At 46.6% G+C, this 24896-nt stretch overlaps 1 protein-coding gene across 2 annotated transcripts in view; it reads left to right on the top strand.

Moving 5' to 3' along the window:
- Nucleotides 1-24896, top strand: part of KATNAL2 (katanin catalytic subunit A1 like 2) — a 103448-nt gene that overhangs the window by 54540 nt on the left and 24012 nt on the right. For both annotated transcript variants that reach the window (XM_075532533.1, XM_075532532.1), the window contains exons 7-13: nucleotides 2878-2976; nucleotides 3167-3244; nucleotides 6082-6180; nucleotides 8571-8634; nucleotides 9192-9310; nucleotides 17183-17274; nucleotides 20987-21097. In XM_075532533.1, the coding sequence (XP_075388648.1) occupies nucleotides 2878-2976; nucleotides 3167-3244; nucleotides 6082-6180; nucleotides 8571-8634; nucleotides 9192-9310; nucleotides 17183-17274; nucleotides 20987-21097 (662 nt within the window). The remainder of the gene's footprint in view (nucleotides 1-2877; nucleotides 2977-3166; nucleotides 3245-6081; nucleotides 6181-8570; nucleotides 8635-9191; nucleotides 9311-17182; nucleotides 17275-20986; nucleotides 21098-24896) is intronic.

Genomic DNA, 24896 nt, shown 5'->3' with positions numbered 1-24896 from the left:
AAGAATGCTATTTGAGTAAAGCTGGAACGAGTCAGATATGTAATGATCGAAGGTGGGTTCTGAGTAGACGGGGGGTGGGGGGAGAAGCATGGATAAGGTTCTGGAAACTGGGGTTCACCTTGGAATCGTCTTTGAGGGGCCCTAGGGGCATAGTGTTTATGCACTGAGCTGCGACCTGAAAGGTCAGCAGTTTGAAACCACCAGCCTCTCAGTGGAGAAGCTGGGGCTTTCTGCTGCTGCTGCTGTGACCCACAGTTCTAGCTTGTCCTGTGGAGTCACCATGAGCTGGCATGGACTTGAGGGCAGTGAGCTTGGTTTGGCTTGGATTTTTTTTTTGGGGGGGGTCTGGAGTGAACGGCTTCATCTCTGTGCAACCTTTTCCTCAGTTGTCAATTGCGAGCTCTGGGAGAGCTACCTTCTCGTGTTCTTTCAGCTTAAAACATTGTGATGAAAATGACAAACCTTGACGTGACTGTCCTGCAGTATTTAACGAGCGTGTCCTCTCCTCCTTCTTTGCGGCCCTGTCAGTGACAGTTGATTAGTGGTGTCGTCTTTCTCTTTGGAGGTAGGGCTCCAGGCTTAAATGTAATTTCATGTGAACCATAAAACCTCTGCTCATAGAGTGCCAATCCTGCCCTTCATAGATAGATGTGCCCCTTTCCTAATGCAGCTCCTGTCAGAATACCTAAGTACTACTTTCTCCAGTAGGAAAGCCCCTGACTGGGCGGCTGTGGGCGACAGAGAGGTGAGCACATGCCATGCGGAGATGAAATACATGCCACATCACCAGTGTCTGTCCCTTGATTGTAATCTCCGGGGTTGTGTTGCTTTGATCATTGTTGTTCTTCGTCAGATCAAGTTCTCAGCTGCAGGACTGCTGAAGCAGCTCTGGCCAGCGCCTGCCAGTCCAGCTGAGTTCTGTGTGTCCAAGTTTGGAGAGGGGGCTGGAAGCATCTCCTTGAAAATCAAGAAGTGCTACCTCTTTGGCTTAAATTGACTACCCCTATGGGCCTCAACAGAGTACCTGGTGGCTCAGACGTTAGCCAAAAAGTTGACAGCTCTGAACTCATCCAGAAGTGCCTGGGAAGAAATGCCTGGTGATGCGTTTCAGAAAGGTCACCTCCTTGAGACCCCACTGAAGCACAGGGCTACACTGAGGGAGGGCCATGGTTTGGACTCAAGGGCTGCTGGTTTTGTCTTTCAGGCCCGCCTTATTAACACACAGAGGTCAATTTACAACACAACATAAATGGATAAGAACGACGTCAGATCACATCAGGGGTGATGATTACATAACCATTAAAACACTTGAGAGTCATGGCTCAGCCAGCATGACACACATATGGAGGGGACACAACTCAGTTTTTGACAGATCACAAGGAAGGGACTATTTGAACCCATCACTTTACCTTCGAAAGAATTTGACTATCGATCTTAGTTCCGGCTGAACTGTCCTCGGGGTAAAATGTAAATGGGATTTGCATGTTCTTAGGATGAGTGAAGATGTATGGCCGTAGGCCAGTCTCTGAAATGTGTCTGTCATTGCCGTTAGGGAGCTCAGTTCAGAATTCCCCAGCCCTCTGCAAACATCTCAGGCATTTTGTTCTTAAGGCATAATCTTTGGAGTCAGGCTGTCTAGGTTCAAATTCTTGCTCAGTTGCTTCTCACTTATGTAACCTTGGACACATGGCTTAATTTTTCCAGGTCTCATTTCTCTTACCGATAAAGCGGAAATCATTCGTGCCTGCTTTAAACCTCATAGTGAATGGAGCATGCCTCCCACCAAACCCCACTCGTTTCGATGGAGTCGATTCAGATGCACTGTGGTGGCACAGCAGGTTATGAGTTGGACTGCTAGCCCAAGGGCAAAACTGCTGACTGCTCTGCAGGAGAAAGATGCGGCTCTCTGTAGAAGATTTCCAGCCTTAGACATCCGGGGCCAGCTCTCTTCTATCCCATAGGGTCGCTATGAGTCAGAATGAACTCGATGGCCGTGAGTGTTTTGAGTTGTGTGACCCCTTAGGATTGAGAGGACTGTCCCACAGGGCTTCCAAGGATGGAGTAGACTGGCGCATCTTTCTCCTAGTATGTGGGGAACAGTTATTGTTTCACATGTTGTTCCTGTCCTTTTCCTGAGAACAGACAAGGTAGTGGTGAGAGGGCTTGGGAGACTCATATCTAGGCTGAAATCCTTGAATCTGCGTTAGCGGTGTGACCCTGGGCAAATCCCTTACCTTCTCTGGGCTTTCCGTCCACATGAATCTGGGCTGTTACTAACAGAGGTCTTGGGAGACTTAAGAAGAACCTTCACACAGTTCCTTGCACACTCGTTGTGTGCCAGGCACTCTCCAGAGTGCTGAAGGGAGCGTAGAGTCAAAAGCAGTCGTCACTTCTGTCCCACGGGAAATGTTTCCAAGTGGCTAGCTTGTACAGGGGAGGCAGACGCCTAAGGAAGTAAATGGCATGTATCAGAAGCAGAAAGATGCCTGCGAACATTTGTTAAAATTCACCTCTTGGACCTGGTGCAAAGGGCTTAAGTGGAGAGCAAATGCTTTGAAGATGATTAGGGCAAAGAATGTACAGATGTGCTTTATACAATTGATGTATGCATATGTATGGATTGTGATAAGAGTTGTATGAGCCCCTAATAAAATGTTAAAAAAAATTCACTTCTTTCTGGAGAATTGATTTATAGTTTTTTGAGAGTGCTGTAACTTGAGGAAATCATCTTGTTCCGCACGCGTGCAGGTGATGAGGAAAGCTCACCTTGGTTCAGTTTCTCAAAGAGCACCATGCAGTTCAATCTCATGAAGCTAAGTGGTTCAGCGTAGTCTCCCCTCCCGTTTAGATGGCATCAATCCCATTATTCCCTCTCAGGGTCAAATCATTGACTTCCGAGGACTGCTCACCGATGCGATCAAAGGAGCAACGAGCGAACTAGCCTTGAACAGCTTCGACTGTAACCCAGACCCCTCAGTAAGTGGCTAAGGTGTGACATTCATCTCTCACACTGTCAAAACCCAGACCAACTTTTAGAAACAGCCTTGGGAGCCCAGGGCAGCTTTGAGATAGAGGCAAAGGGCACAGCCCCCATTTGTTTCTGGGATCCCTTTCCTCCCTCAATCACGCTGCCCCATGTAACACAGCCTTTTCTTCATCCCGCCAGGAACGGCTGCTGAAGCCCCTGAGCGCCTTCATTGGCACCAACAGTGAGATGCGAGAGCTGGCGGCCGTGGTGAGCCGGGTAAGGCCTGATGCTGGATTCACAAATTCATGGAGGCGGACGGGGGCTCCTGGAGCACTGCCGGTGGCTGCTGCTTTTATTAATAACAATAAATATGATCATTTATTCATAAAGTGTCCCCACTTGCGGAGGCACTCATATTGTTTAGAGGCACAATAATGCATGATAAATAAATTATACAGTCATAAAATTACAATATAAAAAGCCCAACATCTCACGACAGAGGGCCAAGAAAACCGACCGTGAAAGGACTTAGCCAGGAAGGGGCAGGTGAAAGGTTCCAGAGCAGGCCCAAGGCTCACGGCAAGAGAGTCTTTTGGCAAGGGCAAGGGGCCATCCGTGCCTTGTTAAAAAAAAAAAAAATCTAAGCCATGGCGTCCGATAAATCCATCATTGAAAACTTCCCGCAGAAAGTCAGATTAGTAGTAGAGGTTTTACCATCCAAACCAAACCGAACCCACTGCCAGTCTGTCAGTGCTGGGTCAGCCACCCTGCAGGACAGGGTAGAACTGCCCCTGTGGGTTTCTGAGACTGAAACTCTTTACTGGAGTAGAAAGCCTCCTCTTTCTCCCGAGGGGGGGTGTTGGTTTCGAACTGCTGACCTTGCAATGAGTAGCCCAACGGGTAACTTATTATGCTGCCTCCTTCTAGCCGCGTGGCTTTGGGGGGCAGTTCCTTGGGAATGGCCGGATCCTGGGTTATGAGGCCCTTCTAATCCCTGGCCACCTCCCGAGGAGGCCTGGGCGCGCAGTGGTTCCTGAGCCATCAGAGGACTGAGACCCAGGCAGGCTCAGAGGAGAGATGGCTAAAGCCGTCCACAGAGAGCACAGCCGCTCTGGGGTGAGGGATGAAGGGCTCCCCTGGCTGTGGCAGCCCAGGGCCCCAAAGGTGAGCTGATTGGACGCAGTCCCCGCCCACGAGAATGTCCCACAGGGGGAGCCCCACGGGCTGCGGAAGTGCTGGGGAAAGGACAGAAGGGAAGGAGCCCCCGGAATGGGGGTGGTGGACGAGGGTGGGCGAGGCGTGTCCAGGGAGAGGGCACGTAGGCGCGAGCTCCAAAACCTTCCCGGAGCAATGGAAGGAAACGATAAGGGAAGTTGCGCCCACTTTTGGAAGCCGGCGCCGGAAGCAGCAGGGAGTGGTCGGAAATGAGGCTGGAGAAAGAGGCCCGGGTTCCTGATGCGGACCCAGTGGCCGTGGAGGTGCTGGGGACTCCTTGAACAGAGCCCGGTGACCTCTTAGGTAACTTACTCTCACGACAGAGAAGGAAGAAAGGAACACGGGGAGACCCACTACGAATTCATCTCAGTGGGATCGAGCCAATCTGCGCTCGTTGTTTGGGGCACACAGAGAGCCTGCAAAAGCCCGTCGTTTCATTACCATTCACATCACGATTCAGAGGGGGAGTAAGGCCAGAATCACCAAGTGAGAGGGGCCTGAGATGATTCCAGCCAGAATTCTTTCCCGAGGACCTGGGAGGGGTCTTTGGGCCTCCCATCAGATGCTGACAGTGAGCAGAGCCCACCACCTCACAAGGCAGACCTAGTAAACCCAATGAACTTTGAAAGGTAACACTGCGTTGATCAAAGGAGCGATTTTCTGCGGCAAAAATCACACCACCGTGTAGAACTCCGTCTCAACGCTTGAAGAGAGCAAGCAAAACAGCTATTATGCACAAGAGCCTTGAATCCCGCGGGAGATGGAGTCTGCTAGTGTGAGAAGCTGTGCTCAACAAGGGGCAGTAGTAAGGAAGGGCGTGGTTAGAGAGAGGATTTAAAGGCAGGATGGACTCACCCAAGATTTTGGAAGGTTGGCTCCTCTGTGCATGGGCCCAGGAAGTGGTCACTCGCAAGTCAACCCGCTTGTATGAATAATTGCTTTAATAAACGAGGATTCTTAGGATCAGAGGAACTGGTGGGGGTGGGGTGGGGGACACCAGTGGGAACACAGCATCTCATCAGTGTGTCCTTGGACATGAAAGAAAGAAACCATTTCTAGATTGTTCCATCGTCATGTAGGACAGACTGATTTGGGAAAGAAGCCTTTTTGGGTTGTGTTTGACGTAACACTCAAGGCAGTCCATTTGTACAAACAGCGAATACCGGGAAGGGCCCCTGAGTGACTGCTCTGAGGCTTCTTGTGAAATTGAAGTTTGGAAACTGTAAATTAGTTATCAGTAAAAGCGATTTTAATCGATTACCTGTGATGGTTGCTACAGGGCTCTACTCTAGGAGGGGGAAACAGCACTTTTGCTGGGTAGTCGGCTTCCTTGAATTTTGTAGAAGCAATTGTTCCTGATGGGAGAAGGGAACGACCACTAGGGAAAGAGAGAAATTGGTTTCAGAAGAACATTATCTCTTTCATGTAACACATTAAGAAAGAGTTTGCAAGACCAAGGAGCGCTTGTGACAAGAGGGATTAGACAGACAAGACAGAGACCAGGTTCTGGCTGGGAACTATATTTCCCAGTAAAAGGCAATGTAATTTTAAGGCATATTCTGTAACTTCTTTGATTAGGGCAATCAATCAGCTTGGTTTGCTATTAACTGAAGACAGGTACAGCCCATTGTCAGGAGATTCCCCTCCCCCTCTTTCAGAGCACCATATTATGTTATCAATCGCCTTTTCTGGGGGAAAAATCATTGAATATTTTCATAGCATCCCTTTGGTGAACTAACCCAAAATTATAATGTGTATATGTGCACAGATATAATAGGAGGTTTTTTATCACCAGCACTTTATGTCCTACTATAAGTCAAGTGTTTTGCTGCTCCTGTGTTTATTACAGCGGGGAGGAAAACATTAGTTTTAACAAAATGATCAAATGTGCATTGCAGGACATTTATCTCCATAATCCAAACATAAAGTGGAATGACATTATTGGACTCGATGCAGCCAAGCAGTTAGTCAAAGAAGCTGTTGTGTATCCGATAAGGGTAAGGATGGGGAGTCTCTTGGGGGTTCCTTCTGTTCATTATCCATTGGATAAGCTATGTGTCATCGACCCATCAGGGCAGGAAGGATGATTTTTCTGTCCACAAGCAAACTTTTTGCCTGCGTCAAAACACTTTGTCAGCACCGGAGCCTTGAGACTCAATTCCTTCTAGGCAATTTGAAACCAGGTGAGGACCTGGTTTCAGGTAGGTGTCTGCTCTAAGTGATAATTTCAGATTTTAGTTTATAGTGTGTGTGATTTGTCAGTTACGATAGATTATTTCAATTAGCCTGCTTTTCTGAAAATAAACTTATTATAATAGAAATACCTCCCTTAAAAAAAAAAGATAGACTATCCCAATGGAGCTCCCATTGAAGAAGGCCACTCATTGTGTGCTTTTAGAACTCCCATCTCTGCGATCGTGGGGAAGTGCCTTAGGCTGATTGTGCGGACTAGACCGCGCCTTCTAGGACAGTGGCCAGCAGGGCCAGTATGCTGCTCTCGTTGTCTGCTCCGGATGAGTCTGTGAGGAGTAGTTCGCTACATAGGGAGAAAAGTAGGCAAACAAATAACAAAACCCCAAACTTCTCCATGTGTAGTTTACAAATGTAATGAGAAGATGAACATGTCACTTAGCATTTGCTACATAACAGAGTGCCCAAAACTTAGTCTTCCAACACCAATCATTCATTTGCTTTTAATTCTGTGGGTAATTTGGGCTGGGCTCAGCTGGGCCGGCTCGTCTCTTCTTTACCTGGTATTCGCTGGGCTCACTCACATGTCCAGGGCATCAGCTAGGCTAGGTAGAGCTGAGACCTCTCTCTGTGCGGTCTCACATCCTCCAGGGGCCAGCCCCATCTTACTGCCATGGTGGCAGGAACACACACACACACACACACACACACAAATCTGTTTCTTATGGCAGTGCTCAAGCCTCTTATATTTGCTAGTCTTATATTTTAAAATCTTACATTTGCTAATAACCCGTCGGCCACAGCCGGTCATACAGCCCCATCCAGATTTAAGAGGTAGAGAAATAGATTTCACTTCTTGATGGGAGAAGCGTCAAATAATTTGTGGCCGGTTTCTATAATCTTCCTCAGTTAGTAGAAACAGATTTATTTTACAGAATAACCTACATATGCTTACCATTGAGTCCACAATTCCCCTGGTTTTTAGATTCTCCTAAGGAGACAAAAATAGGAAATCTGGATTATTTCCCCCACCCCCTCTTCCTTTCGGTATCCAGACAGGAGGATAAGAAATATGAAGATGTTCAGAATTCATAGTTTACTCGCCATTTCCTCTATTTTTTATTACTTGGGATTAATACATGGGTCAAATCATTCCATAGTTCAGCCATGTCAGCAGAATTGTATATTTGCTGTCACAACAGGTTCCAAACATTCTTTTTCTGTGTGGACCCCTTGACGTCATCACCATTTCCTCTACGTGGACCTATCATACGATATTTTTTAAAAGGATAGACTACCTCATTGAAATTCTTTGGATATACTATCTCCACCGTATTGTAAGCTCTGTATTGTGATGCTGTCGAGTTTTTGACATCACCGTCAGCAAGAGTTGAACAGCTGGTTTTGATTTTACTCTTATTTTTCTTTCTTGTTATCTCCCAACCCTGCCCATGTCACAGATGGGTTGAACTTGAACTAGTGAGAGAGAGTCACTGAAGCCCATGCATGCCTCGTTGGAGGCAGTGTCTCATAATGCGTTTGACACTGCATGTCCCCAACTTCTAAGACTGGCTTCACCATAGCTTGTGCTCTGTTTGTTCGTATACACCCTTGTTTGCCACCTAGTGTTTGCCTTAAAGTTAGTCCCACCTTTACGACATTCAAAAGAATGCCAATGCTCCGCACGGAGACTTGGGGGGCAGTGCTGTTAGTCAGGTAAGACTAGCGTAACGAGAGGAAAAGGGTCAGCATGTACTTTTCTTTTTGGACATACTAACTATGTTTATGAACATAGAACTCATGTATCATATAGTTCACTGGTTTGAATATAATCTTTCTCTTTTTAAATTTCTGGTTATGATGTTGGGAAAGTTAGACTTTTAGTTTGTTTATGGGGGCTGGTTGCACAACATGATTAATGTAATTGGCAAGTGTTGTGCGCTCTCTCTCTCTCTATATATATATTTATATATATATACATACACACATATACTAAAACTGTGTGTTTTATGCATATACAATTCTTTTAAAAGGCCACACAGATTCAGCCAGACAATTTTATCAAGTGTGAAAGTAAACCTGGGATAGGAAAAAGAAATATTTGTTCTCCATTCTATGCTTGCACACTTGCTCGTGCTAAAGGTACAGAGAATGGAGTGCTGATACCGAAGCTCATCATTGTTCATTGTTTCCATAGTACCCACAACTGTTCACGGGGATTCTTTCTCCCTGGAAAGGACTACTGCTTTATGGCCCTCCAGGTAAAGATGCCCTTGTCTTTTCATCTTGGTGTGCAGTACGTGTTGTCAAAGATGCATTGGCCCCATCCACCCTCAGGTCAAGGGTCCCTGATGGTACAGTGGTAAAGTACTGTGCACCATGCTAGCTGAGAGGTTGGCCGTTGGGAGCTGCCAGCTGCTCTTTAGGAGAAAGATGGGCAGTCTGTCTTCAGACCGCCTTGGAAACCCTCTGGGAGCAGTTCTGTCCTGTGGAGTCACTAGGGGTCGCAGATGACTGGACAGCAACTGGAGGGGGTGCACTTCAGGACCGGGACACTTCCTCTTTCACGGATGAGTTCAACCTCCCTGGCAGTAATCCCAAGTGTGGCTGGGGTAAATGGTGACTGTCAGAAGCGGTGACCCCGAGTGTGGCTGGGGGTAAATGGTGACTGTCAGAAGCGGCGACCCCGACCACACTCGGGATTACACTGCAGAGAAGTCCCTTAACACAATTCCTGACATCATTAGACCGCCAGGGAGGTTGAGTGGCGGCATAGAGTTGAATTCCCTGCTAATATTTTCTCCACACGTGTCTCTAGGAACAGGAAAGACTTTACTGGCCAAAGCTGTGGCCACCGAATGCAAGACAACCTTCTTTAACATTTCTGCTTCCACCATTGTCAGCAAATGGAGAGGGGATTCGGAAAAACTTGTTCGGGTAGGCATTCTTGATTTTGCTTTTCAAAATTCAGTTCTAGGAGAACACCATGATGCAAAATTATTTTTGAGCTTATTTTTTAGTATGTATTTGATATGTTGCATTTTAACCTAGATCTTGATTACCAAAAGCCCAGGAAGTGGATGGACCATTTTATGTGGAGATTAATCACGTCCTACTCAGCAAAACATGATTTCTCTCCCTTGGGGAATTTGGCCAACTGTCCTTTTTTGCTGATTCGTGTAACTTAGGAATGGAAGCTGGAAAAATGTGTCTTCTGAGTGGCCTATCCTTTTCTTTAGTCAAGAAGCATTTATTATTAAGCAGGTGCAGTGCATTCATTCCGCATTTACCAAGAGGATACTGTTCGCCGGTCACTACTAGGTACTTACGGAAGAATCAAGACACTTAAAATGTAATTCTTTTTCAGAGGACTCTAAGCAACTTTCTCTAGAGCGCCCAGAGCCTATTGATTCTTTACCTTCCTACGAGATTGTTTCCATCTTTATAGTGTCTTGGCCATAGCGTGTGACATCTTATTCAGGACACAATGTCACCGTAGCTCCCAGTAACTTTAAGGGTGTGCCTGCTTCTGGTGTATGGCTCAGTGCATATGGCAGGCGCTTCTCAGACACCCTGTCCAACCACGGGCCACTGTAGAATGATATACTAAGTTACATATAAAGTATTTTATTTTTATGAAAAAAAATCACCCTAAAATATAATGCTTAAATTAAGATTTTCTTTGATGACTTCTTTTAAAAAGAATGTGCTGTATTGGAAGTCTTTGAAAAATTTTTTTTTCTAATTTTTGTTTCTTTTTTTAACATTTTATTAGGGGCTCATACAACTCTTATCACAATCCATACATATACATACATCAATTTTATAAAGCACATCCATACATTCTTTGCCCTAATCATTTTCAAAGCATCTGCTCTCCACCAAGCCCTTTGCATCAGGTCCTCTTTTTTTTCCCCTCCCTCCCCGCTCCCCCCTGAAAAATATTTTTAAAGGATTGATTTGTCTACAGTAACCTATTCTTTATTACTTTGAAATTGTTCTCAAGTTCTTTAAAATGTGTTTTATAAATTCTTACAACCCTTCCATTTTCAGTTCATGAGAATCTATGTTGACATCCAGTGACAGGTCCAGAGATGTTCACTCACTGCCACCAAGTCAATCCTGACTCATGGTAATCCTGCAGGGTAGAGCACACTGCTCCTATGAGTTTCTGGGGCTATCCATCATTAAGGAATAGAAAGCCTCATCTTTCTTCCTCAGACCAGCTGGTGGGTTCAAACTGCTGGCCGTGTGGTTAGCTACCTCACCTGGGTGACTCTTGGATTAGCCGGACCCGTATAATACTACTTAGCTCAGTGGCTCTTAAACTTCCTAATGCCGCGACCCTTTAATACAGTTCCTCATGTTGTGACACCCCCAACCATAAAATTATTTTTGTTGGCTGCTTCATCACTGTCATTTTGCTACTGTTATGAATCAGGCGACCCTGTGAAAAGGTCATTTGACAACCCCCCCAAGAGGTCGTGACCCACAGGTTGAGAACCGCTGCCTTAACTGGATTTTAATGAACTGAAAATCAACTAACTAAACTTCTTAACAGCTAGAAGACTTTATATACACCGTATGTGCTCATTTATAAGCCAAGTTTTTCAGCATTTTAATGTATTTTTTGTGGTAAAATTAGGTGCCTCGGCTGATATATATATTTAACATTCTATTTCTGTGTGCCGAATAGCAACAAATCTCTTAGCAGATTCCCCGGAATCAATGTAGATTCATCTCCTGTCGGAGAAAATTGAGTTTAGAATATCTGGGTTAATATTGAATCATTGAAAACTTCTTTTAACAAGAATTCTCTATTTTGTGCGAACCTTTATTTAGTTAAAGTTTTCCTCTCCACCAGTATTATTTTGTTAAAATTCTAAATGTAAGGAAATAATTCCTACCGCAACTTCTCTCTTTTACATAGATTTAAAAAGCCTATTTGGTAGGGGTGCAGTGGGGGACAGTGTAAAAGGGTATATCTACTACCCCTTTACCCTATCTCCAGACAAAACTACTCTTCAGAACATTTATCTATATTGATATCAACTACTGTAGGGTCAACTTTCCATGTGAATGCAGCAATTCTTGATCAATATCATTAAGGTTATGAACAAGTAAATTTTTTTTCAGAAGATAATTAAGGAACAGTTGTAGTGGCCCATCAACAGGAGCTGCTAGAAATTGAAGTCACATTCAAAGGGGGATGTGCAATAAGGAATAAATACCATTGCTGCTGCCAGATGGAGTTTGGGTGAGAGCAGAGAATACCACAAAGGTGTTTACTTGTGTTTTATTGACTATGTAAAGGAATTTGACTGTGTGGATCATAACAAATTATGGATTGTGAAGAATGGGAATTCCAAGACACTTCTGCACTCACATGGAACCTGCACATGGCCTGAGAGCTTGGGAGAAGAAGGGATACTGCGTGATTCAACATCAGGAAGGGTGGAGGCCAGGGTTATACCCTTTCACTGTATGCATTCAGTTTGTGTGCTGAGCAGATGACTCCAAGAAACTGGACTATACGAAGAAGAATGTTATCAGGGTTGCAGGAGGGCCCACGAACAGCGTGCAACAGGCAGATGCCACCATCCTGCTTGCTGCAAGCCAGGAAGGCTCCAAGGCCTGGCTGATGAAAATCAAGGACCGCAGTCTTAAATATGGATTCTAACTCAATGTAAAGCAAACAAAAATCCTCACAACTGGACCAGGAGGTAACGTCATGGAAAGCGGAGGTAAGTTTGAAGTGGCCAGAGATTTCCTTTTACTTGGATCTATAACCAGTGCTCATTAAGTCACAGTCAGATAACCAAGGGACATGCTGTCATGGGTCAGTCTACTGCCTAAGACCTCCACAAAGTTTTGAAAAGCACAAATTCCTCTTTGAGGATTAAGGTTCTCCCGATTCTCATTTGCATGTGAAGGCTGGACAAGGAACAAGGTAGCCTGGGAAGAATTTGAGTTACGGTGGGGAAGACTACTGAGAGTACTGTGAACCATGAGCGGGACCAACAGCTGTGTCTTGGAGGAAGTACAGCGACGATGCGCATGAGAACTGAAGGCGGCAAGACTTCATCTCACGTACTGTGGACACATGATCAGGAAAGACCAGGCCCTGGATGGAATGGATGGACACAGTCGCTGCAACAACGGGCTGAAATACATTGTGAGCACAGTACAGGGCCTGGCGGCATTGTGTTCAGCTGTGCCTGAGCGTACTAGTGGTCGCCATGAGTTGGAGACAGCTCCATGGCACCTGAACCAAGAACAGTGTACCAACAGCTAGACGCACAGATGCCCTTTTTAAAAAGGTCAAATTTTTAAATTGTGAATTGAGTGAAAATCCATTTCCCTTCCATTGTAAAAACCTGTAGGACTATATCTACCCTTCTACCTCTTGCTTCTTTCCCAGTTATCTTGGGCATTATGACTCAGTATTACAAATGGAAAGAACATGCCTTTGATATGTCTACCTGATGTTTTGTTGCATGAGTATACCAAAAATATATGAGGGAGTTAGAAAATCGATGAAGAAAAGAGAATGGAGATTCCTGTGCACTTTTTGAAGCACTCTTGTATTTAACTGGTAAGAGGAAGACGGGGGCTCTCTACTCCTGTAAACAGTTGCAGTCTCAGAAACTCCTAGGGACAGTGTTCTGCCCTGTCCTACAGGGTCGCTATGGGTTGGCATCAACTCGATGGCAGTGAGTTTGGTTGGTTTTATATTTAACCAGGAGAAAGGCGAGGCTTTCTATCCTGTAAAAAGTCAATCTCAGAGACCCACAGAGGCAGTTCCACTCTTCCCTCTGGGTCGTGGTGGGTTGGAACCGACATGATGTCGGTGAGCTGAGCTGTCTTTGACTAGTGTTTTCATGCTTAACCAGTCTTCTTGCCGGGTATTTATGCCGATTCTGCTCTCTCATGTTATGAATAGGCCATAGCGTACACACTTACACATACACATGCCTTTTGCACGTGTTTGAGTGTTAGGTCGTTTCTTTGGAACAGCAATGCTGGGTCAGAGGGAGTGTATGTCATTTCTGACAGGGTCACACCAGTATCTGCTCCCATCATCAGGGGCGGCTGTCTTTCTTTCCTCGTGCCATGGCCCACACTATGTGATAGTGAAAAACAGTTTGATCTTTGCCACGCCCGTGGGGAAAAGTAGCATTTCTGAACTTGGATGTGAACATTTCCAATTCTGAATGCACTTGAGTATCTTTTTATAGGTTTAGATGACATTTGTATTTCTCTGTTCTGGCAAATGCATCCTTTTGGACTTGTGAAAAAAGACAGTTAAGCAAGAACGTACATCACCACCACTAACCTTGGAGGTTGTCGCCGTAGACAGAGATTTTGTTTCTCCCTCCTTTCTGGACATTTGGAATCACTGTGATGAAATCACTCCCCTGGAAAAGCTCCATCATGCTGTGAAGCTCCCAACGGTGAGCTTTCAGGGAAAGAAAGCCCTCCAGGACCTTCCCCTAAATCGCAGAAGCCTTCCTACCGTTTGTTTCTCTTGCCGTTCCAATTAAAGAGTTATTTATAGGGAACCTTTGGGTTTGGTTGCTCCCTCCTCTCCTAATGTTCCTGCCTCTTAGGAAGGGCTAGCTATCGAATGGTTGAGTGGTCTCTTTACTAAATGCACGCACCTGTTGATGCTTACTTCTTTCAGCACCCCCCTCCCAATTGTATGCTTTAACTTCCTCCAAGTACTTTGGAAAATTTTAGAATACTGCTTCCAGAAGCACTTACCTCTTCTCAGGGAGCGGGGAGAACAGTGGCCTGGGTGGTGCTGGCTTGCTCGCTGCCGTTGAGCGCATGGGGAGACCCAGAGTTCAGATGTGCTTCTCTCGCTGTATGACTGCTGTCGAGTGTCTTGGTCTCTTTGCACACAGCAACTTGAAAACCGTTCACAGAAGGAGCCTCGTCTCCCATTTGTCATCACCCGAACATTAGACCGACTTTGGCTTTTCTTTCTTAAAAAAAAAAATCATTTTATTGGTGGGGGGGGCTCTTACAAATCTATTACAATCCAGCATTCAACTGTATTAAGTACAATTTGTACATATGTTGCCACCAACATTTCTAAAACATTTTCTTTCTACTTGAGCCCTTGGTGTCAGCTCCTCTTTTCCCTCTTTCTGTCCCCCACTCTCCCGTCCTTGAGAACCCTTGATCAATTATATATTACTGTTATTATTTTGTGTCTTACACTGTCCATTGTCTCCCTTCACCCACATTTCTGTTATTCATCCCCCTGGGGGGTGCTATATATCCAAACGTGTGATGGGGTCCTCCTTTTTTCCTCCCTCTCCACCCCCTGCCCCCACCATCTCCCTACCCTTATGATATCACTACTCCCACTCCTGTTTTTGAGGGTTTTTTTTGTCCTGAATTCCACGTGTTGAGACCTCTTATCTGTACCAATGTGTATATTCCAGTCTAGCTAGATTTGTAAGGTAGAACTGGGTCATGGTAGTGGGGAGGAAGCATACAGGAGCTAGAGGAATGATGTGTGTTTCTTCAGAGCTACACTGCACCCTGGTTGAATCATCTCTTTCTCGTACTCCTTCTGTGGGGGGATGTCCGTTGTTTACAGATGGGCTTTGGGTCTCCACTCCAACCCCCCTCTTATAATTGTTTGTTTGGGATCTTTTGATACCTGATACATGATCCTGTCAACACCCCACGATCACACAGGCTAGTGTGCTTCTTCCATGTAGGCTTTGTTGCTTCCCTGCTAGATGCCTGCTTGTTTAACCTCAAGCCTTTAAAACCCCAGGTGCTACATCTTTTGATAGCCAGGCACCACACACTTCCATCACTACATTTGCTTATGCACCCATTTTGTCTTCAACTATTGTGTCAGGAAGGTGAGTATCAAAGAGTGCCAGTTATGAGAACAAAGTGTTCTCGTGTTCAGGGAGGCCTTGAGTAGAGGCCCCAAATCCATCTGCTATCTTAATACTTAACATATAAATATATGTACATTGGCCTGTATCCCTTTCATTAGAAATCAATATATTCACATATATACATGTCTATACCTATACCTCTATAAATAGCTTTTGCCTCCTACTTCTTTCCTCTATTTCCTTTCACCTTGCTTCTGTCTCACTATCATGCTCACCTCAACTCAACTCTCATCATTTCCTTTCGGATACATTGCACTTGATCAAACCCCACCAGGCATTGTAGACCCGCTTCGCCATCAATTTTAGATCTCGTTGTTCCCTTATCCCTGAGTTTGTTGGCTACCAGCTCCCCCTCCCCGCTCTCTCCTCTCCCATGCTCCCCACCCCCCTGGGACAGCTGGTCCCATTGTTTTCTTCTGGGGATTGTTTGCCCTGCACATCTTATATAGATAGACATTGGGTGAAAGAAAACATAAATAAGTAAATAAAATGATAGTTCCAGGTCTGTCTGCTGACCCTTATGAGTGTTTTCCAATTGGGTCTTCGGCTTTTCTTTCGTGTGGTAAAGCAGAAAAAGAACCTGCTAAGAATTCAAAGGTTCCTCCTGTGCCTAAAAGAAGCCTTTGGGTGCTGCAAATGGTGAGTGCATTTAACTGCTGACCAGGGAGGTTTGAGACCATCCCCAGGGGCCTGGGAGAGAGGCCCAGCTATCTACTTCCCAAATAACCTGCCACCAACCTTCCTCGACGTTGGCACTGACCTTTCAGTTCACGAGGCTGCGCCATTCACCCTGGGCGAGTGAACCAGAATTCTGTGACAAGCAGGTTCTCCCGCATGAGCAGGGCTTGTCAGCAGTGGTGAGAGTGAGCGGGGGGGGGGTGGGGTGGGGGGGGGAGTGTCCCATCGGGGACAGAGAGGCCTGGCAGGGCTAATGTGCTCCTGCTCACGAGAGCCGCAGCCTGGCCTTTCCTGAGCCCCGCCCCTCCCTTTTTGTTCTGTGCCGGTCTGCTAAGTGAAACGGAGGCGAAATCCCCGGTGCCTATTAAAGAACCTCTGCTCTTTTTCAAATCTCGACTGCTTTCTCTGATCAGCCAATGAAGGGTTGTATATGGTGCTCAGGAGATCAGTTTCAGGGTTAAAAACAACAGCAGCAGCAAAACTGGTTTAGGTTTTTATACTCTTCTCATCACCACCCCTTCTCCCTCGAGGGCTTTTTATTCTGTTTTATGTATCTGTTCTGTTTTATGTATCTGTTCTGTTTTATATATCTGTTCTTTTGCCGATCGTCCTCTGTTCTTGTGCAGTCTGTAATGTGTTTTGAAATGAAATATCTTATTCAGTGGGTTTAGCCTGAAGACTCATCTACACACCGGACACTGGGTAGGGAGCATGGAGACCAGAGTGCCTTGGCAAGCAGCAAGGGGCACTGTTCTTCTGGCCCTTTCTCTACTATTGTTCCTTTGTTGTCCCCAAAGGCTAAGGGAAAGCCACCCACCGATTCTCACACGTTCTGAGGCTTCCCTGTCCTTGGGGACTATGTCACTGGTGGGGTGTCTCAAGGGTTCGCCAACCCTCTGGAAGCTTGGGAAGGGGGTTGTAGCTCAGGCTTTCTCATTTAAGATGAGTAACCTTGAACCACCACTTCCTCTCTCGCTGGCTCTAATTTTATCAAGTGATGAATGGAAACAGTCGTCCTATCTACTCCCATGGGGTGGTGCTAAGGGGAAATAATGGTAATGATTATAAAGTTATTGTGTGGGGGCGGGGGTTGGGTGGGGAATCGAGGGCAACATAAATGCTTAACATTACATTAATTCTAAGCGTTTAATCTCTGGGACCATCTGAAGCCTTTAGGCTATAATCTTGCTCTTTCTCTACCCAGGTGTTATTTGAACTTGCCCGCTATCATGCACCCTCCACCATTTTCCTGGATGAGCTGGAGTCCGTGATGAGTCAGAGAGGCATGGCTTCTGGGTAATAGACAGTGGTTTTTTTTGTTTGTTTGTTTTTTGGTCATTTCTCCCCTCATATAAGTGTGTTTGATGGTCGGAAGCCCATCGACATTTACCAGCAGAATGAGCCTATTAATAAGCCCACAAATTTTCTGCAGACACATGGAAAGGTCTTTAAATTAGCTCCTGTTAACTGAATAGCTGATTTAAGTAGTTTTTATAACCGGAGGAAATGTCATGGTCCCTCCCTCCTTCCCCCACAGAGTGGTTTTCAAACCCGAAGATCACCCAGCCCCAGGACCCCAGTCTGCCCTAACAGCCATAGATGGCTCAAAATAGCCACCTCCCACTGCTTCCCCTGGAGCCAGAGGGCAGGGTGGTTGGGGTGAAAAGGTGGGGCCGGGTGGACGCGGACAACCAGCCACCTCCCCAGCCTGCATTTCACTGTCAGGCATTCCTTGCCGGGTGTGAGGCCAGGGAAGCCACTGTGTGCTCAATGACATCAGGTTGTGGCTCAGCATATCCCGTTTTAAACATGCCACGTAGATTATCTCTAAAGATTAAGTGTCAGCTCATGTCCCCTGCAGGAAAAGAGCACTTCTCTCAGACTGGAGGGAATGAGCCTTCGTTTGTGCTTCCAAAGCGCCAGGCGTGGTTGTTGGCTGGTCTCTCTTTCCGGAAGTGCTGCTTTCCCTGGACCAGGGACATTTTCCCAGGAAGCTGTTTACTAAGCTGGGTGCTAGCCGGACAACCACTCGCTGGGCAATCTCACCCCAGCTGCAGCTCTATGGCTGGCCGCTAATGGGTGATCACCAAGGCAGCGCTAACAGTAATAAAAGGAAATGATTGACTCCATGGGAGTATAACTGGGTTGTAATTTATGGACTGGTCCTCACTGAGAATCATGTTTCCCGAAGGGAAAAGCCACCGTGAAGGTGAAGGTGCGCTGTGATGGGATTCACACAGCTGGTTGAAATGGGACAGGTCTTCTGGGGCACCCAGCTGGCACCCCTTGCCTGCCCCTGGGCAGTCACCTGTGCACTCGCTCCCACATTCACCCTGTGTCCCTCGAGCCCGTGGCTTCTCCGAGCCTGGATTGGGTCCATTAGGAAATGCTCCCTCTCCTGGTCTTCAGCCCCATGGCTTGACCTGAGTGTTAGTTTCCCTGTCCAGAACTTCAACTCTAAAGCGCTTCCCAGGGTCGGAGGAGAAGGGTAGGTGCGTGAGCTGAAGACTTCTTGGGTCCGATTAGGTTAAAAGAAGAAGGATTAGGGACCAGTACTAAATAAATATGCTCTGAGTGAGTGTGTCTGCCGTCCTAGGAAAGGTGGGGAGGCAGCCCGAGGCATGTTGTTGTTTGTCCCTGAGTCTGTTCTGACTCAGCAGACAGAAGACCTGCCCCCTGGCTGGGTTTCCTGGGAGCAGATGGCCAGGGCTTTTCCCCGTGGGTGGTTGGTGGGCGTGAACTGCCAAGCTTTGGGTTAGCAAATGAGCTCTTAACCACTGGGTCACGGGGCTCCTTTAGGAAGAGGCATAAAAATCAAACAAAACCCTCATTGCCGGCAAGTTGATTCCAACGCTTAATGACCTTATAGAACAGAGGAGACCTGCCTCAGCGGGCTCACCGGGCTATCCATTTGTACAGAAGGCACGCAGTGTAGCTGTCCAAACCCAGCAGCCGTGCCACAGGAGGAAAGGAAGCTAACATCTCAGAAACGCACGGGGCAGTTCAACCTTGTCCTGTAGGGTCTCTGTGAGTCAGAATCGAGTTCATGGCAATGAGGGTTTTATTTTTTTATTCATTAAACACTTTCATTGGGGGATCTTACATCTCTTATCACAATCCATACATTCCTCCAGTGTACCAAGCACATTTGCACATATGCCCCCATCATCATTTTCAAAGCATTCTCTTCCTACTTGAGCCCGATATCAGCTCCCTATTTCTTCATCCCCCATCCCCCACCCGCCCTCCCTCTCTCACGAACCCTTGATAAGTTATAGATTATTTTTCCATATCTTACATCATCCTCTGTTGCCCCTTATCCACTTTTCCGTATTCGTCCCCCTGGGAGGAGGTTCTATATTGATCCTTGTGATTGATTTCCCCTTTCTCCTAATCCTCCTGGTATCGCTACTCTCTTTCTTGGCCCTGAGGGGTGTATCTATCCTGGATCCCCTGTGTTGTGGGCTCTTATCTGTAGCAGTGTGCATGCTCTGGTCTAATTCGATTTGTAAGGTAGAATTGAGTTCATGATCGTGGGGTGAAGGAAGCATCAAAGAGCTAGAGGAAAGTTGCATGTTTCGTCGGTGGTATAGTGCACCCTGACTGGCTCATCTCTTCCTGGTGACCCCTCTGTGAGGAGATGTCCATTTGTCTACAGATGGGCATTGGGTCTCCACTCCATGCTCCCCACCATTCACCTGGAGTATGCTTTTATTCTGTGTCTTAGATGCCTGATACCCGATCCCATCGACACCAATGAGGGTTTTACTGGTTAAATCTTTGCAGAAGATCTTTGCCGCATCGTTATGGGTCAGGGTTGACTTTGGTAGGGAGGGAGTTTGGTTCTTTTTGGAGAGGGGTTTGTGTTCTTCCAGAAACTCCATGCCAGTCGTAGGCAGTGGTGGCCCAGGGACTGGAGTATGACTTTACACAGAAAACTGACTCCAGGCCACTTGTGAGAGGCAAGTGGAGTTCCCTGCCGGGATCTCGCCGCCTCTTAGGGGCCCTTCCAGGGGGCGGCTCTTGTCTTCTTGAGCAGTTGAGAGCCAGGCGTTGAGCTAAATGCAGAGCGGGTGCCAGTGCGTTCTCTCAGGAAAGGGGTTGTTCTCAGTGATGTTATTAGTTATTTATCAGTCACTTTACAGGGGGCTCTTACAGCTCTTACCACAATCCATACATCCATTGTGTCAAGCACACTTGTACATATGTACGTCATCATTTTCAAAACACTTTCTCCTTGAGCCCTTGGTATCAGCTCCTCTTTTTCCCTTCCCTCCCCACCCTCCCACCCTCGTGACCCATTGATAAATGATAAATTGTTATTTTTTCATATCTTACATCACCCACTGTCTCCCTATACCCACGTTTCTGTTGTTTGCTTCAGGGTGGGTGTGGGGTATGCCAATCATTGTGATCGCTTCCCCATTTCTTCCCCCTCAGCCCCCACCTTCACTCTAACCTCATGGTATTGCTACTCTCATTATTGGTCCTGAGGGGTTTATCTGCCCTGGATTTTGTGTGTCAAGAGCTCTTATCTGTACCAGTGTTCAGACTCTGGTCTAGCCAGGTTTGTAAGGTAGAACTGGGGCCATGGTAGTGGGGGAGGAAGGAGGAAGCTTTCAAGAGCTAGAGGAATGTTGTGTGTTTGGGTGCTATACTGCACCCAGCATGCCATTATTTTAAGAGGTAAACAATGCTGCAGGTAGACTAAGCCCAGCTGTGGTACGTCGCCCAGAGGCTCTGCTTATCCCACAGTCACTGTCTACTTCCTGCCAGCCTTCTTTGAAAGGCCAACATTATCTCAGTCACTCCCTGGCTGATATTTTCCATGTGAACGTATGACCTGATTGCTGTACTCCTGTACTTGTGGCTCCTCAGAAAGAGGCAGAGGGGAGGGGCAGGAGCCGTCGGAAGGAAACAGCCCAGCCGTCATGGTTGCGAGGTCCAGGGTGGGCCATAGCAGAGGCTCTGCCACTTGGGGTCCTGATAGCTCCTTGTCTGTCTGCAGGGGAGAGCATGAAGGGAGCCTTCGGATGAAAACAGAGCTGCTGGTGCAGATGGACGGGCTGGCTCGCTCGGACGATCTCGTGTTTGTCTTAGCAGCTTCTAACCTACCATGGTAAGAGAGTACATTTCTCACGAGCCACTAAGTACTGACCGTGCCAGGCAAAGGCTGGTGGTGTGCTTCCAGCCCCAGAAGACTCATGGGAAGGCTTTGCAGTGCAAGCCCCTGAACCTTGCTCTCTGTGCCAAGGGAAACCCCCAAACAGAACTCACTGCTATCGGATCAGGGTCGGCTCATAGCAACCCCACAGGACAGGGTAAACTGCCCCTGTCAGTTTCCCAAATTGTCACTTCCTACAGAAGTAGAAAGCCCCGTCTTTGTCCAGTGGAGCCGCTCGTGGTTTTGAATTGCTGACCTTTATGGATCCCAGCCCTACTGTAACCACTATGCCGTCAGGATATACCTATGTCCCATGAGAAAATCTGCCTTAACAGCACACAGGCCAGGGCTACCGTTGACAATATTTACAATAGATACTGTCAGTTTGAAGCTCATTTACTATACTTAAAGCCTAATGATTTACTGTATTGGAATGAAGTGATCATGGAACTGTAAGATGCTTCAAATCTCTAGGACTCCATGTTCCAAATCAGTTGGATTTTATTAATATTAAAATTTAACTTTTTTTAAGTTAGGGGGAAAACACTTTCCAGTCTCTAATTGAAAACATGATCTACTCTTAGAGTCCTGTATTCAGACTAGATGCCAGCGTGGTTTAAGAACAATTCGAGAGGGGGTGTTGGAACATCGGAGGTTTCGACTAGGGGAAACAACATCTCCTTGGAAAGTCCATTTTGAAAATAACGATCAGCCCGCTGTAGTTATAAGAACATTCTCACATACGTTCTTTCTTCCGAGTCGGAGAACACGCAGCTCTTTCCGTTTTCAGAAGGGACTAAGGTCAAGAGTATCTCATTGACCCAATGGAGTCAACAGGACATTTGTCACAGAGGGAGACTTGCGACCCCATTCCCTCCAAGAAACTTTTGTGTTGAGTGCTGACCATTGGGGTCCTGTGAACAAGAAGCCATTGGAAAGAATTCATGACATTTGTGAATTTTGAATAGAGTCATAATTTCAACCTGGCTCCACTTCCTCTCCAACTGATGTGATGTTCTCTAATGTGTAAGATGATCTACGTTTTGTATTTTAAAGATGTAAATATTAACAAACAAAAAGGTTGAAGGCCAGACAGAACCATCATTTAAAATCTGTGGGGGATCCCGCAGCTGGGTTGACCATATGACTCTCTTGAGGTCGCTGTGAGAGTCAGCCAGGGAGCTTATGTGGACTCCACAGAGCTTTGTGTATCAGATGGGGGCTTTGTGACCCGGGTGAGCTACACATCTTTGAAAGGGAAGCCTTGTGCTGCCTTAGCTTCCCTTAGGGGACCAACTTTTGGTGAGACCCAAATCGGATGGTTCTGATACATCCTAAGACATGGGTGGACCCTGAAAATATTATCTTGCATGAAATAAAGGACCAGTAGTCTGTGATCCCACTTTTATGAAACCCCAGCTTAGATAAATGCGTACATAGAGAATAGAGTTTCTCAGTGCTTACCAGAGATGGTGGGAGGGGCGGGGATGGGGAATTACTGTTTAAGGAGCACTGAGTTTCTGTTAAGGGTGATAAAACCATTTGGACACAGATAATGGTGATGGTCACACCATATGGCAAATGTAATTAGTATCACTGAATTGTACTCATAAAAATGGTAGAAATGACAAATGCTTTGTTGTATGTACTTCATTACAATGAAAAAAAATGGTTTAGAGAGGGGGAAAAAAACTAAGCAAACAGAATTTAAAGAAGCTTCCAAGGGTGTTTCTAACAGGGTTGCCTCCCTGCACTTCAGTGAGCAAACACACATGTGCTTGTGTGCTTGGATCCTTTTAGAGAGCAGATGACATTGGAACAGTGCACATTGGGACCTATAAGGCCTAACACATAGATTCTTGAGCACTGCTAGAAATGCAAAACAGTGTTTTAACATGATGAATTCCAATGAACACTCTCTTAAAGCATATTGCGTGTGATCACATTGTTTCTCACACACACACTTCAAAGTACATCCGAAAACCCAGCCTTTTCTTACATCAACACCTCCCCATGGTCACCCTCTCCGTGCACTGGGTCACTTTAATTTGACCTCTCTAGCACAGCCAACATAACATTCTACCATAACGCCTACTGTGAGGATGGCGCAGTGTTCTATCCTTGTAAGTCCCCCTGGAAGATGGAGTTGTTCTTGTCCTTAGGTGCCATCCAGTCATTCTGACTCGGCCCCCCACTGCACAACAGAACGAAGCACCGTCCAGCTCGGGCCACCCTCTCCGTTACTGCTGTGTTTGCAGCCGCTGTGTCTGGCTGAGGGTCTTCTTTTTTGGCTCACCCTTAGTTTACTAAGAATGTTGCCCTTTTCCAGGGGCTGTTCTCCGGATAATGTGTCCAAAATAGGTGCGATGAAGTCTTGGGACCCTTGCCTCCGAGGAGCTTTCAGGCCGTCCTGCCTCCAGGACAGACGTGCTTAGTTTTGACAATCCGCGATCCTCTCAGTGTCCGTGCTCAGCACCATCATTCACAGGCACCGCTTCGCCCCGTCTTCCTCACTCACGGCCCAGTGTCACCTGCAGAGAAGGTCACAGAGATGACCAGAGCTCGAGTCAGGTGTACGTGAGCCTTGAAAGTGACATCTTCATTCTTTAGCACATTGAAGGGGTCTGGTGCGGCAGATTTGTCCAATTCAGGGACCGTTGGATTTCTTGACTGGTGCATCCATGAGCAAAGATGGGGTGGGGCTATGCAAATGTGGTGCTTGTGGTCCACCAAGGGGACCGGGCGCGGTTGTTGGGATTGGTCGGTGCCATGGGACAGGTTCTGAGTCGTAGGAACAGTGTGCACAACCCACGGACACGCCGTGTGCGCCTGCCTGCCTCACGCTGGCTGTTGCGATGCTTGAGCCCACTGTCGCAGCGCGGTGTCAGCCCGTCTTGTCCAGGGACTTCCTCTTTTTGCTGACCCTCCGCTTTACCAAGCAGAACCTTCTCCGAGGACTGGCCCCTCCTGCTAACACGTTCAAAGTAGGTGAAATGACTCTCGCCGTCATGGCGTCCCAGGAACATGCCGGCCCACTTCTCCCAAGGCAGATTTGCTAGTTCTTCCCGTAGTCTGTGGTCCATTCAGGATTCCTTGCAACACCATAATTCAAAGGCACCAATTCTTTGGTTTTCCTTTTTCATTCTCCAGCATTCCCATGGATACGAGGCAATTAAAAATACCACGACTTATGTCACATGCACCTTAGTGCCCAAAGTAGCATCTTTGTATTTTAAGACATTTTGGTGGGCAAGGGGGTTATGCGTTGGGCTGCTAACCACAAGGTCAGCAATTCAGAACCACCCGTTTCTGCTCCCATAAAGAGTTACAGCCTCGGAAACCCACGAGGTCAATGATACCATATCCTATAAGGTCGCTGTGAGTCGGAATCGGCTCAATGGCAGTGAATTTTGAGGGTTTTTGGTTTGTTTTAGTAGGTCTTCCCAGGATAATGTGCTATTTGATTTCTTGACTGCTGCCCCGGAGGTGTTTATTGTGGATTCAAGCAAAATGAAAGCTTTGACCACTTCAACCTGTTCTGTTTATCCCGATGTTGCCCAATGGCCTGTTGTGAGGATTTTTGTTTTCTCTTGTTGAAGTGTACTCCATACCCAAGTCTTTGATCTTCAAGTGTGCTTTGCTTCCGGCAAGTAAGGTGTGTCATTTCCAGACTGCAGGTTGTTAACGAGTTTTCTTTCAATCCTGATGCTGTATTCTTTTTCACATAGTCCACTTTCTCAGACAATTTACTCAA

The sequence above is a fragment of the Tenrec ecaudatus genome, chromosome 15 (assembly GCF_050624435.1).
Source record: "Tenrec ecaudatus isolate mTenEca1 chromosome 15, mTenEca1.hap1, whole genome shotgun sequence".
In the NCBI taxonomy this organism is placed as follows: domain Eukaryota; kingdom Metazoa; phylum Chordata; class Mammalia; order Afrosoricida; family Tenrecidae; genus Tenrec; species Tenrec ecaudatus.
Note: the sequence above shows the minus strand (reverse complement) of the source record. Positions and strands in the feature narration are given on the sequence as shown.